We start from the raw sequence: 18,119 nt of genomic DNA, 5'->3' as shown, positions 1-18,119 counted from the left end.
TATATATATATATATATATATATATATATATATATATATATATATATATATATATATATATATATATATATATACATATATATATATATATATATATATATATATATATATATATATATATATATTTATATATATATATATATATATATATATATATATATATATATATTCAATGTATTGGTTGTTGTTATTAATTTATTATTTATGTATTTAACCGGTTTTGTTTGAAGAATTATTTTAACTTTTTTTGCTTCTTTTTAATTTAATACATAATGCTAAATAATAAATAAATAATACATAAATCTAAATGCATGTACACTGTCCTCCAAAACATTAGTAAAAAAGAGTGACCAAGAATGGAGAAGGTTCGGAGAAGCGACAAAGAGAACACATGAGGAGAAGATCTTAATAAGTTGTGTTCGTTCATTTCCTTTCATCCTTCTGTTCTCTTAATCGCCACCTGGCAAATTAAAAAACTAAAAGTCAATTTTTGAGCAACTTATTCTAAACTCTTTAGAAATCTTTAAATCAACGTTTTCTTGGTGCCTACATCAATATAAAAATAACCTGGCCCAAGGTGGAATAACTGTTTTTAGATTCAGAACACCTCAAAGTAACACGCTAAAATACTGATTTTTCTTTAATGTGAGTCGTTCTTAGTGCTAGGAGGAAGTCGTGTCTTTATGTCATACTAAATGTTAGGGAAGAGTCGTTTTAATGATAAAAGTTTAATATCAAGTTTGTTTTTAATGATACAATATCATAAAATGATAATGGAATAAATTTTCCAATTCAAAAATTTAATTTTATTTCGTATCAACAGTTCCAATAACAATTTTTTGCATTTGTTTTCTTTTTTCAAAATCTAATTTTTAAAAATGCTGCAATGCCTGAAAATTCTGTGCTTATAAAAGGGGAAAAGGATCGAGAGGAGCACCGCTTTGAAAATAAAGTTTATTTTTCAACATTTACTTGAAGTTATTGGCATTACTCCATCACTAGAGCTAAGTCATTATCTAGACACGTAAAATCAAAGTAAATTCCACTTGTTTTGGACAATGAAAAAGGTGACTCTTCAATAACACGAGTAGCCTTTAGGGAATTAACAATGTCTGCCTCTATTGCTCCAGTGGAGCGTATCTTGAGCCACAAATGCAAAATAGTGCAGCTGCGCTTTTATGTCTGACAAACTGTTAACTAATCTGTTCTTTTGCAAATACAATGTTTATATGTGTATAAGAGTAAATACTATGAATAAAAATAAAACATTTATAAATAAAAATTTTATTAATAATTTAATAATAATAAATAAATTGTTAATATTTTGTAGATGAGCATAACCCATGCTTTAACTTTGAAATGAGATTAAATTATACTGCGACTTATTAACTACTTAACTCTGAAGTTTTTGGCTTTAGACCTGACTTTGTTTTTGCTAACACACTTGACTTGGGACTTGAGTACAAAAACTTAAAACTAAATTGCGATTTGTAAAATAATTACTTGTATAATTAGTAAAAACTAATGTATTACTTGTATAATGAGTTATAAGCTAATGTATTCAGCAGAACTAAATTATTAAAATGCAGTTATTTGAGCCTCCGTCTGTGGCTTTTGCGCTTGCTTCAGAATTAAGATCTCTGAGGTCGTTATCAGTAAAGAATGAATGATGCGTGAACGTCGTAGTTATATGATCTTGCGCGACAACATTGTTACAGAGCATACGAAAAAGACTCTATTTAAAAGAGATCTTAATTAGAATAAATTAAAAAATAAAAGTAAACTTTACGCCGAAGCAAACAAGTAAAGAAGAGTTCTTTTATACAACTGTTTGCTTCGGCGCATAGTTTTCTGTAAATAATGTCTTTAATTCTCTTGCGAAAACTTCCTTCTATTATTCAAAAACTGCGTGTTGCCTAATCTAACCGAATCAAAATTTGAATAATTGGTGCCAGTTGGACTCCGCTTACTTTTTATATATCATAAATGGTTTATTACTAGTATTATATGAAGCACATTTTGTACTCTTTTAGCATACCACAGTTGCTTTATTTTGATCACATCAATAGAGCAGAAAATTATAAAAGGCAGTTGATATTTTTAAATAACGACTTTAAAGAAGCTATCAATTGTTTCTTGGTGCAAGAAGTACCTCTGACAAATGTAAAGTTGTGAGTTTTTTTGTGAAACCGTTTTTTGACCGGTTCATAAACGATCTTTGTCACACTTATTTTTGTTCCAGACCTGTTTCCTTTTTATTTTTATTTTTACAAAGTCTATAAAATAATTCTTTGCTAAATCGTAACACCATTCACAAAGGAATTTGAAACCATTTTCCAATATTGAATCTTTGCTGTTAGAGTAACGCTGTTAAGTTTGATTCTTAAAAACTCTTTAATTAGTGTTGTAACTAGTGAGTGTTGAGCGAACGCATTTTTTATACTTTACTTTTAATATTTTTATTTTGCAATCGTTATATACAGTATCAGATAAAACGAGTACAACCAAATAATGCTAGTTTAGTTTCTTTATATAAAAGAGCTGCATTTTTTCAATTTAGAGAAATAACTATGTAACTGCTAAGAGACAAAGTTCTTCAAGTTTTATTCATCACAAAGTTCATTATTTGTACACGAAAATTAATAAATTAATTAAAAGTATTAAAAAAAGTTGATTTCCTTCAGGACAAAACAAGTGCAACTCGACAAAATGTTGACCAAGCTGTATTTCGCTATCAATATTTCGTGGCGAATCCTTTGTTGTCGATCACAGCCTTGTATCTTCAAGGTATAGATTCGATCAGGTGATCAATGAAACTTTGTGGAATCGCTGCCCAGGCCTTTTGGATTTGTTCAAACAGTTGATCCTTATTACGAACACCTTCACCATTAGTTCTGCGGTTGACGATCTCCCACAGGTTTTCCATAGGGTTGAGATCCGGAGATTGAGGCGGCCAATCCATCACCGATAGGTGGTTATCTTGAAACCACTGCTTAAATACGTTTGCAGTGTGTTTCGGATCGTTGTCTTGCTGAAAAACCCATTTTATTGGCATATTCCATTCAGCATGAGGTAACATAACATTTTTCAGGATATTTTTATACATGAAACGGTCCATTATTCCATCGTTTCGATGTATTGGACCTAGACCGTTAGCAGAAAAACACCCCCAGACCATTACATTGCCTCCACCATGCTTCATGGTCTTATGGCAGTAACGTAAATCGAGGTGTTTTCCGGCCGGTCAACGTACACGGCAAATGCCATCGCTCCCAATGATGTTCAACTTCGATTCATCACTGAACAGGACACTTCGCCATTTCTGCACATTCCAGTCAATATGAGATGTAGCAAACAGGAGTCTTTTCTTCTAATTTTTTAGTGAAATCAAAGGTTTCTTTGCAAGGCGTTGAGAAAACAATCCGGCTTCAATAGCACGTCGTCTGATTGTTCGGTCCGGTACAGGCAGCTCTAATTGCTTTTGTATCTCGACTGATGATATCCAGGGATCCTTCTTGACGGATCTGAAGATTATAGAATCCTCTATAGAAGTGGTGGAACGCGGTCTTCCATCTTTGTTTTCTGCTGCCAACTTCCCCGTAGAACGATGTTTGGAACATAATCTTGATACGGTCCTTTTTTTCACGCGATATTTATCACAAATACTTTTTTGTGACATTCCACTTACGTAATCGCCAATAATTTTCCTTCTTAGTTCCAATCCAAGACGGTCGGGAGCCATTTTTGCACTTGAAGTCATAAAAATAATAAAAATAAATAATCACGCTTCTAAAAGCTTACCGTGTTACATTTACCTTGTGATGATACAATAATGCTCTGTGGAACACAACGTCTTGGTTGGATGTGGACTGTATTAATATAATGAAACACATGTTGTATCTCACTTCTTGTATTGATGTTCTTTGATGAAACACTTTGATAAAACTCACTTCAATAAACTGTCTTGATAGTACTGACTGATTGACTTCCGTATACTGACTGAATTACATGTCGATTTACATGTCTCTTATATAGTAAAATGAGCCTGTGTGAACCTGTTCTGGAAGATTCTAGATGCTTCTTTTCGATGCTTTTGGAAGCTTCTGGATGCGTCTGGATGCTTCTGAATGTTTCTGGATATTTCTGGATGCTACTGGATGCTTCCAGATGCTTCCTCCGGAAACTTTTGGAAGCTTCTGGATACTTCCTTTAATTATTAAAAAACTTCCGTGACGTTGACACGGACCAGACTTAAGAAAATGAAACAAACCAAAAAAGTTGCATATATATATATATATATATATATATATATATATATATATATATATATATATATAACTCTATAACTCCGAAACTCGAACCTTGATGAACAAGGACGCTGCGCTGTGAAACAAGTTGAGCACGGTACTACCAGGGATGTGGTGGTCATAGAATTCGGAACCACTCGCTTAAAAAGCGAGCGCTCTACCACTACACCTCTTCCGCAAATAAAAAATTATAATAATAAAAAAGCGCACCGGATTTTTAATTTATATAAAATAAAAGTAAAATATTAAAATCATAAATTAAATTAAATGCCACGTTAGGCTCCTAAAAAAACGTTTAAAATAAAAGTTGTTTCTAAAACTTATCAATTATTGGATTACAACCTTTATTGGTATAGTATAATAAATAAGTAAGCTATATTTTGTTTTATTTAAATTCTTAAAGGAATCGTTTATAAAATACGTCATGCTCTTTGGCGTAGGGGGAGGTATTAGGAGTTTTTAAACAACTTGTACAAGACTTGTTACTATAGAGTTATCATGCTGTAACAAGAGGCTAGGGGTTAAGAATGGGTCAAAAACAGTCAAAAATTGGGTGCCTTAGATTATGGACGACTCCAAAGGCATTTGTAAAAAGTTTTTTACCAAGACATGCTTTTATTTACAACACTTAGCTACTCGAGATGTATTTTCTTCACAAATGTGCTTTAAGTGTTTGTTTAGACTAATTAAATTTCGCAAATGTTTAAGAAAGTAATTCAGATGTAGTGTGGCCAGTATTACATTTTTAACAAACATGTTAAACCCAATTTCTGCAGAATTTTCGCTTATCATTATTTTAAATCGAATTAGAGCAAAACACCCATCCATAAAAATTATTGTAAAAAAGGATTTGAACATTTTGAGAAAAATTGATTTTCGGTATTTTAAAGCTTTTTTGTCTATTGTTGAACTTTGTTGCATACTTAAAATACTTTGTTTATTTGCTGCAGTATTAGTTGTGACTATTGTATGCGGATCGTTTAAAAGGGAAAAGCTATTTTCATTTGATACATTTTTTGCAACAGTGAAAGTTTTAATTAACAAATCAGGCCAGAAAATATCGTCGGTCTCAATTTTTACGGGAAACGAAAGCATAATAACAGAAATGCCAAGAGAGGCATAAAATATAACAAACCAGCCATTACCATAACCTCGTATGTAGAAAATATCTGGTACCATATCCATAATATCAAATGCATTCATAAACTCTAGCGCGATTGCTAAATATTCTGCTCCTGAATACGCTCTTTGTGGCAGAGGATAAATTAAAAACGTCAAAAGGAGTACAGGCATTGCCATCTGGAGAATAATAAAGTCAGGTATTCTGGACTTGTGTTCAATGCATGTTATATTTTTGCTGTAGTCTTGCAGGTTTACATAATCGTTCTAAAAAATTTTATAGAGAAATAAAACTTGATTAAAATTTCTTAAATTTTGTCAGATTAATATATTATAAAAAAATCACCTCTTGCGTTCCATAAATATGGTTTAACGTAAAGCCATATGGAGGAAGATTTAATACAACAAAAGTTAACATAGGTATGTTCAACCAAGTCTTTAAAAAGTATTTAGGTGGTCTAAATTAAAAATAATACTTTTATAACAAAAATAATTTATAAAAAAAAATTTTTCTATTCATTTTAATAATTATTTACAAAAGAAAGCTGCTTATCCTTCAAAACAAAGTTCTTTCAAAAATAAATTTTGAATCAGCTATAAAACTATTAAAGTTGAAAATATATATGCAATCAGTGTCTCCATGTTGGAAAAATCAAAGTCATGAAGTTTTCATTTTATTTAATTTAATTTTCAAACTTATTATGTTAAAAAATTTTTATAAAATTAAGGTGGTTATCATTACATAAATATCTTACAAAAAATAAAATAAAAATGTGCCCCAAGAAGTCCTTACGGTCTGGTCAAAGAGCACCGCGGAAGTGCATTTAACCAGGAAATTCACGCCTCCTTCCTTACCGTGACGCGAGTATTTGTCCAGAGCTCGTTTCGAACCTGGATCTCCTGCAAGCGCTCTAACCACTGCGCCACGGCCGCTAAATGTTAATATAAAGCGTACAATAAAATACACATATTAAAAATAAAACAACGCTTAACGTTTAAAAATTATATTTCCAGGTTAAGGTTCAACCATAAAGCAATCTCCTGCAATTATTACAATCTCTTGCAAATCAATTTGGTATATACCCTACCAAAACATTTGATTTGACTTTTAAAACACATTTCCAAAGATTCTCAGGCAATTCAATGTCATGGGCTGTGGAATTATTTTTTTTTCCCAATGTTTAACTTGCAATAGACTCGGTATTGTTATACCTTCTAATTGGTTTTTTTTATCTGTCTTTATGAGTTTTAATTGGCTGAACTCTCTTTCAGCTGTAGCATTGCTTGCAGGAAGAGAAAATAAAAGACCAACGCAGACTCGCAATTTAGGAAATCTTGGTACATCAAAAACTATCTTAATGGAACGACTTTGCTGCAAATATTTTCCGTCATCATTGCCTTTAGAGAAGATTCGGTTTTCACGCCAAATGCGTCTATGTCTAACAAACTTAGATAATTCCACTCGCAATGCAGCTGGGCCAAAGTGCAATGGCAATACTCATAAATTCCCGATAATTTTTAAAATACTCATCTAAACTTTCAGGCTGAGAGAATACTGGAACAAACCCAGGCGAACCAGGTTTAATCGGTTAAGTAGAGTGACCGTTTTCTTCATCAGACAATGACGCAAATGCATCGAAAAATTCTACAACTAATCGATTTTAAGATCTCTGTCTTGCTGTTGTGCTAATGGAACATAAAGAAACATTAGACATTATTCATGATAATATTCAAAATTAAAAAACCTGTTTGTAAAGCTGAAAAAACCTGTTTCCGAAGCATTGTGTTCAATAGTCTTTATAATCATTTAGTATCAAATAATATTCTGTACAACAAACAATTTCGGTTTAAAAAAATCATTCTACGGATCACGCGGTAATTGAACTTGTAAACCATATATCGGATGCTTTAAATAAAGATTATTTTACCTTAGAAATTTTTATTGATTTATCTAAAGCATTTGACACTGTCAATCATAAAATCTTTATAAAAAAACTAGAGCTTCGGAGTAAACAACTTGAACCTAATTTGGTTTAATGACTATTTGAATAACATTAAACAATGCATAACCTATGAAACAAATGAAACCAAAAAAAAACTTATAAGTTGCGGGTTTCCCCAAGGATCTATCTTAGAACCATTATTGTTTCTAGTTTATATAAATGACTTATTTTTAGCATCTAAAAAATTAATCTTATTATTTGCTGACGATTCCAATCTGTTTTATTCACGCAAAGATATAAAAGTTCTTTTTAAAATTTTTAATGAATAATTATCTAAAGTAAATAAAAAGTTAAATGAATGGTTTACACTTTTAATAAATGTAGAGTGTAAACCATTGGAGAGTACGAACTATTGAAAACTCAAAAAACTTTATAGTAAACAATAGCATGCTTGTAGAATCGTATTTGGGGCAAACAGAACTGCATATTACGAACCACTATTAAATTGTCTCAAGGCCTTAGCTATTTATAAACTAAACATGTACCAAATACTACTTTTCATGTTTAAAATGACACATGGAATATCTCCACTTGTACTTCAATCTTATTTTAGTGAAATATCTCTTAAGTATCCAACAAAGTCTTCAGAGAATAACTTTATTGTTCGAGAAAAAATTTAAAAATGAGTTCTTATCGAAATCAATATTGAGGACCTTTTTTTATGGAATTTTTATTAAAAAGTTCAATAAAAAACACTACTCACTCGAAAATTTTAAAACAGTTTCTAAAAGAACCTTACTTCAATTAGATTTCTATACAATAGACTTTAAATATTTTTTTAAAAGGTAAATTTAAAATAGAAAAAACGTTTTCATTAGCACTAAATAGATATTGTTAAACATGTAGCAAATATTTTTGTATAAGTATACAAAACTTATTTTTATTTGTAAATCAATATAAAAGTCATTTTATTATTTAGCAAAAGTTATGTATTTTTAACGTTTTTTGTATATTTTATTTTTTGTTTATAAACACGGACAATATGTAAACGGGGCTCGGTGAAAAGACAGTCAATGTCTTTTACTTGCTCCGGCCAATACTAATAAATGTAATATGTCTTTATTGTAAATATATACAACAGCAAAAAAAAAAAAAAGCTACATCATTTGAAGACCATTCAACTCACTCAATTTTAAATTACCATTCAATTGAGGTGGAGGCACAATCTAGTTAATGGATGGATTTATTCAATGACATCACTGTCGAGGACCAAAGGTCTTCATCAACAGTATAAAACGCATCAGGTCCTGTCATAAATTAAGTAACATTTTAATAACTAAAGTTATTTTTAATAGGAAAATCAATATACCAACGTATACACTTCTCAAAGGTAAATACTTCGACAAAAGACGCGGATTTGTTGTTGTGGCATTATTTTAATTTTGGAGATATTAATTTTCCATGAAGTTGTTTGTCAAATTATAACAAGTCGAATGAAAGACTTCCAAAGCTCATCAAGTAACGGAATTTCTGCATGAAATAATGTGTTAAGGTCCTTCAACGTACTTAGAATGTACTCTATAAATTCTAAGTTTAGTCATTGAGCAAAAGTAACAAAATCAAATCATTTGTCGCCGTCGGATATTTTTTACATTCCTTTTTGAAATATAACATAAGAGCATTTAACTGGTCCCGAATTCTACGAACTACATTGTGCATAGTAAGCCACCTTGTTTGACCTGGCTTTAAAATAAAATTTTCTGGACATTCTGCATATTCTCAAAAATCTTTGAATTCAACCCTTCTGTTGGTGCTGTGGGTAAATTAAATTAGTACCTAATTGTACACCCCACATACTAAATCTTCCAGCTCCTTTGGGAGCTTCAAGCAGGTCTTGGAAAAAATCGGGTGAATACAATACAAAGAGCATTTCACAATTAACAAGTGAAAGACGACTGCTCTCAAATGGACGGAGACAGAGTTGTGTGCACCAAACATGAAGGTGTCTGCGCAAAATTCAACAGGCATATCTAAGCCGATTCGGTGATCTCATAACAAAGTCAACGTAGAATCCGTCAGTAATTTCGTAGTTCCTTTGCCAACATCCACCAGGTCCAGTAGTTCAACAACGAGACGACCAAGACTGAGCTCTTAATACTGGATCATGGCAGCCAGTTTCTTTTCTACTAAGATGTCTGTTGTCTCATCAATGACAGTGGGAAAATAAGTATTTTTCAGCTTAGCTACGAGTTCTTGTAACCGGTAAATTCTTAATCCGTTGAGCAAAATAATTAACTAGTTCAAGATTGCACAATGCTTTATATATGTTGAAAAAACATTTTGTACAAATTCAATAATACTTTGTTTTATAAGGCTACCAACTTTTTGTCATGCCCAAGACATCTTGACGGCATTTGCATGGCCTGCTGATAACACATTCACCAGGGGCACCAGTTTATTGACCAAGAATAAAGCTAAATTATTCTCAACAATCAAATTGACCACTCTAGATTCAGATTTCGTCACAGCCTTATCACGGCTGCATCCTTGATAGTTTGCCATTGATTTTCGTAATTGGTCATTTTCTTTTCATTTCGTAATTTCATCATGTTTTTTTTATGAAGGACTGTAACAGCATTTCTCTCTAAATCACCCTAGCAGTTTGTTAGGGACTGGCAACATGCTTTATAATAGGCTAAATCCATTTTGTTGAGGGGAGATCGGGGACACTTAGAATTCTCTTACCCTATTAACATTAGGAAAATATTGTCTATGGTTGGTAGACATACATTTTTAGCTTTAAAATAGTTAAATGACAGTTTTCCGCTTAAAGCAGATTTTAGAGTAAAAAAACGATTTTTTAGTTATTTGATGTAAAAATTTTAATTCCAAGTGAATCATTTAGATCATAGTTATGAACTCCGACAGAGTTGGTTCAATTTATTTTAGAACAAACAGGAATGTAAGTATTTGTGATCTATAAATTAGTTTGTAACAATTCCTTTGATTTTTCAATACACCCTTTATAAAAAACTTCGGGCATTTTGGACATTAAATAAAGTCAAATTGTTCTATGCTTTTGTAATGATTGCTAAGTAACAATTTTTAAAGTTTTGTAAATTTGACAATTATTAAAGTTTTGTAAATTTCTTTTGCACAATCATTAACGATTGCAACATCATAGTTGTCTTGGAAATTAATTTTGCACGAATGAATTCTCGAGTGAATGTATATAAAAGCCGTACCACTAGTAGCGTTAAACTAAAAAGTAGTAGTTACTAGAATAAACAATTTTTAACAATAATGCATATTACCTGGTTATATATTAGGGTGAAGTGAATTTTAGTTTTTTTTACAATTCGTTTAGCCTGGGTGTGCAAAAGTTGTCTATTCATTTCAGAAATACTCTGGAAAAATATCAATGCTCTAGGAAATTATCTTAAGGTGCCTCAAGACCTTTAAAATTTTAATGGGTCCCTAATATTATGTAAAAAAAATTTTTTCAAAAGTATGTCACGTTGGGTCTCAAAAGAAGCAAAATTTTATAAAAATTTCAAAAATAACAATTATTTTATAAAAAAATTATTATTTAAGAATTTTTTGAAATTATAATTAAAAAAAATAAACTTTTTTCATTTTTAGTTTAAAAGGTCATTTTTTTCTGCAATAAACTATAAAATAACATTTTTTTTTTTAAATAATTCTTATTTTTAAAATTTTTATAAAATTTTGCTTCTTTTGAGACCCAACATGACATACTTTTGAAAAACTTTTTTTTCATAATATTAGGGACCCATTAAAATTTTAAAGGTCTTGAGGCACCTCAAGATAATTTCCTAGAGCATTGATATTTTTCCAGAGTATTTCTGAAATGAATAGAAAACTTTTGCACACCCAGGCTAAATGAATTGTAAAAAAAACTAAAATTCACTCCACCATATTATATATAACCTTGATGGCGATGGATTTAATGTCAGCAATGCTGATTATTTTGATTTACCATGATGTTTTTATGTTTTTGATTACCATGATGTTTCATGATGTAATGTTTTTAGGACATTATATATTTTAAGTGCAATTTGAATGAATGCCTATTGCAATAATTTATAAATTAAAGATAAACTATCACTTTAGAAATTGCGTATTTATTTATTTGGTGTCCACAATCAAGCATCCGATGACACTTGATTAGCATTTTTAAAATAGTTTTTAAACATTAAAAAGCAAGAAATACAAAGTAAGTTAACATGTGTATACCTTAATCATCGGAGACAAAAAAAATATTTTACTTTGAAAAAATGTAATAGTTAAGCTCAATTACAGTAAAAACTGTCCAAAGTATCCTCGGTCTCCCCACCAATTCTTAATTCTCCCTTTGACAACTTTTAATGATTACAATAGTAATTAAAAATGCACAAAAATTACTATGGAATAACTAACTATAATTTATCGTCGTGACAACTTGCGTGTACAATGTTATTTGACCAAACTCATAATAGTAAAATAGACTTTACGGTTAATTCATAAATTCGTGAAAAATATTTTTATTCCAATCATAATTCTCAAAAAAAGAGGTCGAAAAACCTTACACAACGTGATAAATCATACCAAGTGAATACACTGTATGCAACATGTTGAATGTACGTTGTTAACAACATGTTGCATACAGTGCCAGTCAGCTTTAATAAAAACTTAAAGCATCTAAGAACAAGAAAAAATTGAAATTTAAACAAGAAGATTGATTTGTCAAATTTGTCGTGTGTTTGTCAAAAACATATGGACTTTTTAACATTTTTACAGAAATATCCTAAAGAAATTGACTAGTTTTTATTAAAGACTCACGTTACGACGAAGTTAATCAATAAAAAAATTTTTCTTTATAAAAATCAAAATTAATGTTTATATTTTACTTTCAGTTACATTGTTTGATGAACGTAAGATAATGACGTAACGATGATGACGTAATCTTGCACTTGCAACATAACGCGGCGAAAATTTTTGGCCAAAAATCTTTCAGCGCAAATTATTCGCGAGACTATTAAAACTAAATGTTGCGTAGACTGGAATACTTTTATGTTTGGTTCAGTCTACACTAAAACATGCAGTTAAGTAACCAATGATCATGGCTTAATTGGTCTAAAGTTGAATGTTTTAATGTGTTATTATGTTGAAATAGGAGTTAGATTTTTTGTTTATGGAAGAATATATGTATTTTTACACATTCTTCGTATTATTTTAATCATAATAAATAAGTCTACTTAAAGATGCTCGATAAACCACTATGTTACCTCTTCTATACACACAGTTTTATATTTGAAAATGATACTTGCATTAATATCTTTCTTTTTAGCTAGAGATTCTGAAAGTTAATGAATATATCTTGAGATATCTCATTTTTTCTTGTAAAAATTGACATTTTTGATTTTCAAAAAGTCTTAAAACCTAAAATAATGAATTAACTTTAAAATCTCTAACTAAATATGGACCTAAAACACTAAGGACTATTTGCGAAATTTTTTTCTAAATGAAGTAAAAGATAAGTATGAGTTTATCTCTGATGTTTCTATGTGACTTTTTGACTAATTTTCAGAAAACTGGCAGCCATTTAAAAAATTTTTTTTTTATTATTTGATTAAAAAACAAACAAATTATTTGTAAGATTTTATCTTGAATGTTAAAATGTAAATGTTATACAATTTTTTATTTATTTGTCACTTGAAATTAAATTATTTTTATTTTAAATTTTATAGTTAATAAAACATATTTCATAAAAATAATATTTATTAGAAGGTATAAATATATATTAAAACAGTATGAAAAATGTTTACAAGTATCTTCACTTGCAACGTGTAACTGGCTACACATCAGTGTTGTCTGTGTTTAACCGAGAAATGCATTCAGATCATTTTATGAAGTAAGTGTATATTTATGCTTCATTATTGTGTTATTAGGATATTTAAACACACTAAATATTACTTTTTATTTTATTTGACTGAGATAAGTAGGCTTTGTAAGAAAAAAAAATGCTTGAAAGTGTTTGAAGTTCCAAGTTTTATCTTTTTATTATTACATCTTCATAATTGTTTATATTAATTATTATTTTTACTTTCATATTTTTGTTTTGTTTTCTGTTTTATTTCGTATCATGACTTTAAAAGTTATGTTCATTAAATTTTAAAATTGTCTAGATTTTATTCTACATTTTTGTATACTTTGTAAATAAATTGTAACTTTATTAAATATTTTTATGAAAGATAAATTTTTTACTTGGTTACATATTATTAATTTATTATTAAGTTCTTATTAAGTTGATAAAAAAGTTTTTTATTGATTACAACAATTTTATTATTGAAAGAATGTAAAGACTGGTACTACTGTGAATATAATGTATAAACAGCTACAAAAAAAGTCTTTTAGGAATTATAATTAGTATATTCAAACGACTATTTGAATATGTTACATTATATAAGTAATGAACTGAAAGTGTTCACAAATTTTCTATTTTTACATATATAAATGTTTTATAATAATAATTTTTCATACAAATTTTGGTGTATATTTTAAAAAACTGTGTTTCTCTCATTTATATTTATTAATATCCATTTATATGTTGCATGTTCAAAAACAAAAACAATTTGTAGTTAGTTTTTCAAAGTTGATAAACATCTGATACAAGGTATCGGATATACTTATTATGAGGTTATAGTAATCTGATGCACGTTATCAGATTATTAAAAACCTTGATGTTTGTGTTAAGGTTATCTAAGTAAAGCCATGATCCAAGCAGGGATGTGGAGTCCCAAAAGGACTCCGGATTTGTATGTCACAAAAAGATTATTTCAAGTATTGTGAATTTCAAAATAGGTATCACAGATGTAATGAGTTGCAAGGCTGCTCAGTTTTATGGCTTTTTATTAAAAAATTTGTGCTGGCAAACATCAAAAAGGATTTACAAGCAACAAATTTTTTGGTTTCATTTTATTTCTAAAAATCCTTTTGCATTTTAATTATATCTCAATTTAAATAATTTGAACAAATTATATGTGTTCAATTAATTAATATATTTTTTTAGACTTGGATTTTATTCATATCGTTTCAAGATATTTTCATATAACCTTTATAAAAAAGATAAGATATTCAAAATATGAAAATACTTTATTTCTATTATTTTTTATAAATATTACCTGTTATAAAAATATCAATAAGATGACACCTTTCTTAATGTTATACTTTTGATTTTTTTTCTTTTAATAAATTAAGGTGTAGATGTGTATAGTAGTTCTATTGGTTTAAGGTTATTTTATTATAGTTTATAGTTTTTATTGGTTTAAGGTTAAGTTATTATATTGGTTTAAAATTAATTTAAACCACAACAAATCTAAAGCTAGGCTGTTCAACAAGCTATGCAAACTACAGTGTGTGTAGATTTATGAAATAGAATTTACAAATTGAATGAAAATAGAGCATGTATAATAAATTGGTCGGGTAGTAATTTTTTATTTTTGTTTTTTAGGTATTGGCAGGCTGTACTTGACAACTTACTTTCCTGCAACGAAATCAAAAGAACCTTCAACTAAAAACCAATTTTAAAAATTTTTCATTGCAGCATTTTTTAAGGAGAATTTTCCCTTTATTTTATTTACTAATCAGATAACTTATATTTCATAATTTCTTTAAGTTATTTTTGGAGATGTTTAATTTTGATGTTTTACAAAATTTTAGTTTAAAAAATAATAATTACATTGATTTTTAGTTTTTTAATAATTAATTTTTATTCAGAAGTATTTAGTTATTTAGTTATTTTCACATGGTTTCTACTTACTATGATTGTAAGTGTGAAAACACGCGCAAACTTGCGATAGGGAGATTTTTGAACAAAAATTAACGCCGTGGTAAGCATTGTTAATGCTTGCAATTTGTGTAAATAAAAAGAAATCGAGAGCGTGTATTTTTATTTTTGTATTAATTTTCTTATAAAATGAATATTACAACTTTATTACAAATATAAATTTTATAGCTTGGGATTTTCTAATATAGAAAATGAACACATTTTGAAAACGTCTACATTATCCACGTAATTATATTTTCATATATAATTATAATATCATATATCAATTATAACCAAAAATTATAAAACAGGTTATTCCCGATAATTCCAAAAGGCCAAATAAAATAGTTCGACTTAACGAATGTTCGACGAAAGCAATTTCCCGATAAAATGAACTTTCTATGAGATATTAGTTCTAGTTAAGGAAATTTTTCTTTATTCAATACTTAAGTATAAACATTAAATATACATCACTGTCAGGGCCGTTTCGCGGTAAAAAATAGAGTTTTTTTTTATTATTTTCCAAACGAAAAGTTTAAGCTAACCAAAGAAATTTGCTGAAAGAGGACAAAGGGTTCAACAAAACTAAGTTCGAGATAACAAAAATTCGAATTAATCTGAGTTCTACTTACTATGAAACTAACTGTACATATTAATTATAAGCAAAAATAAAAATTAGTGTAATCGTGTAATCTCTTGAACCGTAATTTTGAATCGTAAACCGAAAACGTAATATTGAATTAGCTAGTGTTTTTATAATAATTTCTTAAACAAAAAATGTTCTTTTTCGAAATGATATTTTGATCAGAAAAGCTAATAGCACAAATTAAAAATTAAATATATTTAATTTTATAATTAAGTATATATAGTTAACAGACGAACCGAAGTAGCGACTACCTTAAGTGTATTTACAATAAGTTGTTAAATAAAACTTTTTTAAGATATAAATGAAAAACTAAGTTAAGGTTAAGTTATACCAACAACCTGCATTTAGTTTAAACAAAAATATTTCAGTTTTTAATAAAATTGAAAAAATTTGCAAAGTAAAGATAAAGTTTGAATTTCTTTTGATTTAAAGAAATAACTTATATAAAGGTTTTATATAAAGATAAATTACCTTTTAATAACTTTTTTTTTAGATAACTTCTTTCCAGCTTAAAGAATAAACTTAAAGATAATTTACCTTTCTTTATTTGCCAAATACCCAGAAACAAAGTTGATGGTTAAAAATGCACACGACCAAACGACACAAATTATAATAAGGTTTAGACTTTTGTAATTTGAAATCAGACCGATTTCTATTAGTTTCCACCATAATAACGAACAATACAAAATAAAAATAAAATGAACAAATATATTTCGTAATGTGAAAATAATCTTTTTATTGCTCATGTTATAAATATCTAAAAAAATAAATATCAAAAATTAAAAGAATTAAGTAAAATAAATTAATTAATAAAGTTAAGTAAATATGCAGTGAATTTTTTTAATTTAATTTAAATAATATAATTGTTATAACTCCATTCACTTTTAAACCGGATTTTACTTTCCATCTTTTATTACTTTTATTTTTTTAAAACAGTGAAAAGTTAATATTTAAATTTTTAGAAAAGAAGTTTTGTTGTCTGTTTGTTAACTACAAATAAACATTTTTTCCAGTTCAAACTTTAAAGTATCTAAGAAAAATTTACAAATAAAAGGTTTTAATTAAAAGAATATTTGTCAAAAAATATCGTTGTATATACTATTCACTTATATAAATTTTTAAGATATGTTAGTATGTCTAGTAGATAAAAAGATATGTTAGTATGTCTAGTAAATAAAAAGATATGTTAGTATGTCTAGTAGATAAAAAGATATGTTAGTATGTCTAGTAGATAAGAACTAGCATTGGTGTAACCAGAACAGAAAAAGTTTTTTGCTACTAGACTCAAAACTAATTATGATTTTCAAGTACTGTATTGTGTTGCGTTGTATGTTGCCACTCTTGAGTGACTTATATTAGTGCAAGAGTGTTAACAAAACTGGTTAGCAAACTTTTTTTTATCTACTTGTCAGTTTGTTTGACACAACTTTGGGTGAACTGAGTCTAGTAGTATATCAAGTACTATATAGCTTATCGCAACTAGTGTTGGAGTTTAATTTAACTTTAGATCACTAGATAAGAAACTATAATTGATATACTACAGTACAACGGTTTATTGACGCGGGTAATCTGTTGTTAACGCGGGTAATCTGTTATTAAGAAAATAGCAACAGCTATAAAAGATATTAGAAGTAGACTATTTGGCACGTTTACCGACCATTCTTTAGTAAAAGTAAAGACCTAAAAATAACAAATGCAGTACTAATGCAGTACACCATACAGACTTGCTCTATCAACCACACAATCAAGTTGGCTGGCACACTTAAACACTCATACCGTTAAACCGTTGTTGATGTGGCCAGCCGCTTTGAAGAGGCTGAACCCTTAACAAAAAAGACGGTTGTACTGGATATAGATGTCTTCTCCCATATGATCAAGATTGTTTCAGGTTAATTCTGAATTCAGAATTTCAAGAGTGTTACTGAATTTTCTCGCATAAATACAACACTAAAATTAAGAGGTTTTTTTTTTCCTACTTAATTAAAACCTATCCCTTACAAAACTGTACTAACAATTTATACTAATCTATAAACCTCAAAAATAACTAAAAAAACCCGCGTAAATATATATTATTACACTTGAACCGAATAAAAATATTAACAATAACTATCAATTAAAAAACAAATATTCTTGCATTTCACGTAGTATATCCACACTCCTCCTTGACATTTCCGTTTCCTTCAGGGTAATAGGTGGCTCGGAAAAGAATAAGTACTTCCTAAATATAAAAAAAGTTCTTATTTTTCAGTCTTAAATGTCGCCTCATTGTCTGTTGA

The 18,119-nt window shown here is 28.7% G+C and overlaps 1 protein-coding gene and 1 long non-coding RNA gene across 2 annotated transcripts; one reads left to right on the top strand and one right to left on the bottom strand.

The window, feature by feature from the left end:
* Positions 1–4,698: 4,698 nt before the first annotated feature.
* Positions 4,699–16,596, bottom strand: LOC105844167 (uncharacterized). Its single transcript, XM_065791843.1, has 3 exons — positions 16,381–16,596; positions 5,773–5,884; positions 4,699–5,693 (listed from the first exon to the last, which is right to left on the bottom strand). The coding sequence occupies exons 1-3, from the start codon at positions 16,587–16,589 to the stop codon at positions 4,923–4,925; spliced, it is 1,092 nt and encodes a 363-aa protein (XP_065647915.1). The 5' UTR covers positions 16,590–16,596; the 3' UTR covers positions 4,699–4,922.
* On the top strand, positions 13,120–15,115 carry LOC136076600 (uncharacterized). The gene is made up of 2 exons (XR_010636416.1): positions 13,120–13,283; positions 14,883–15,115. It is a non-coding gene; the product is annotated as an uncharacterized LOC136076600 (long non-coding RNA).
* Positions 16,597–18,119: the final 1,523 nt, after the last annotated feature.

This window comes from Hydra vulgaris, chromosome 02, assembly GCF_038396675.1.
Source record: "Hydra vulgaris chromosome 02, alternate assembly HydraT2T_AEP".
Taxonomy (NCBI): Eukaryota; Metazoa; Cnidaria; class Hydrozoa; order Anthoathecata; family Hydridae; genus Hydra; species Hydra vulgaris.
This window is presented reverse-complemented; position numbering and strand designations above follow the sequence as displayed.

What these genes read in the sequence shown, in the direction of transcription:
- LOC105844167 (XM_065791843.1), bottom strand. Translation starts at nt 16,589, where the DNA reads ATGAGCAATAAAAAGATTATTTTCACATTACGAAATATATTTGTTCAT. An exon ending in TATTTGGCAAATAAAGAAAG is followed by an intron (nt 5,885 to 16,380) that starts GTAAATTATCTT and finishes TTTTTAATTTAG; the next exon opens with ACCACCTAAATACTTTTTAA. An exon ending in ATATTTATGGAACGCAAGAG is followed by an intron (nt 5,694 to 5,772) that starts GTGATTTTTTTA and finishes AAAATTTTTTAG; the next exon opens with AACGATTATGTAAACCTGCA.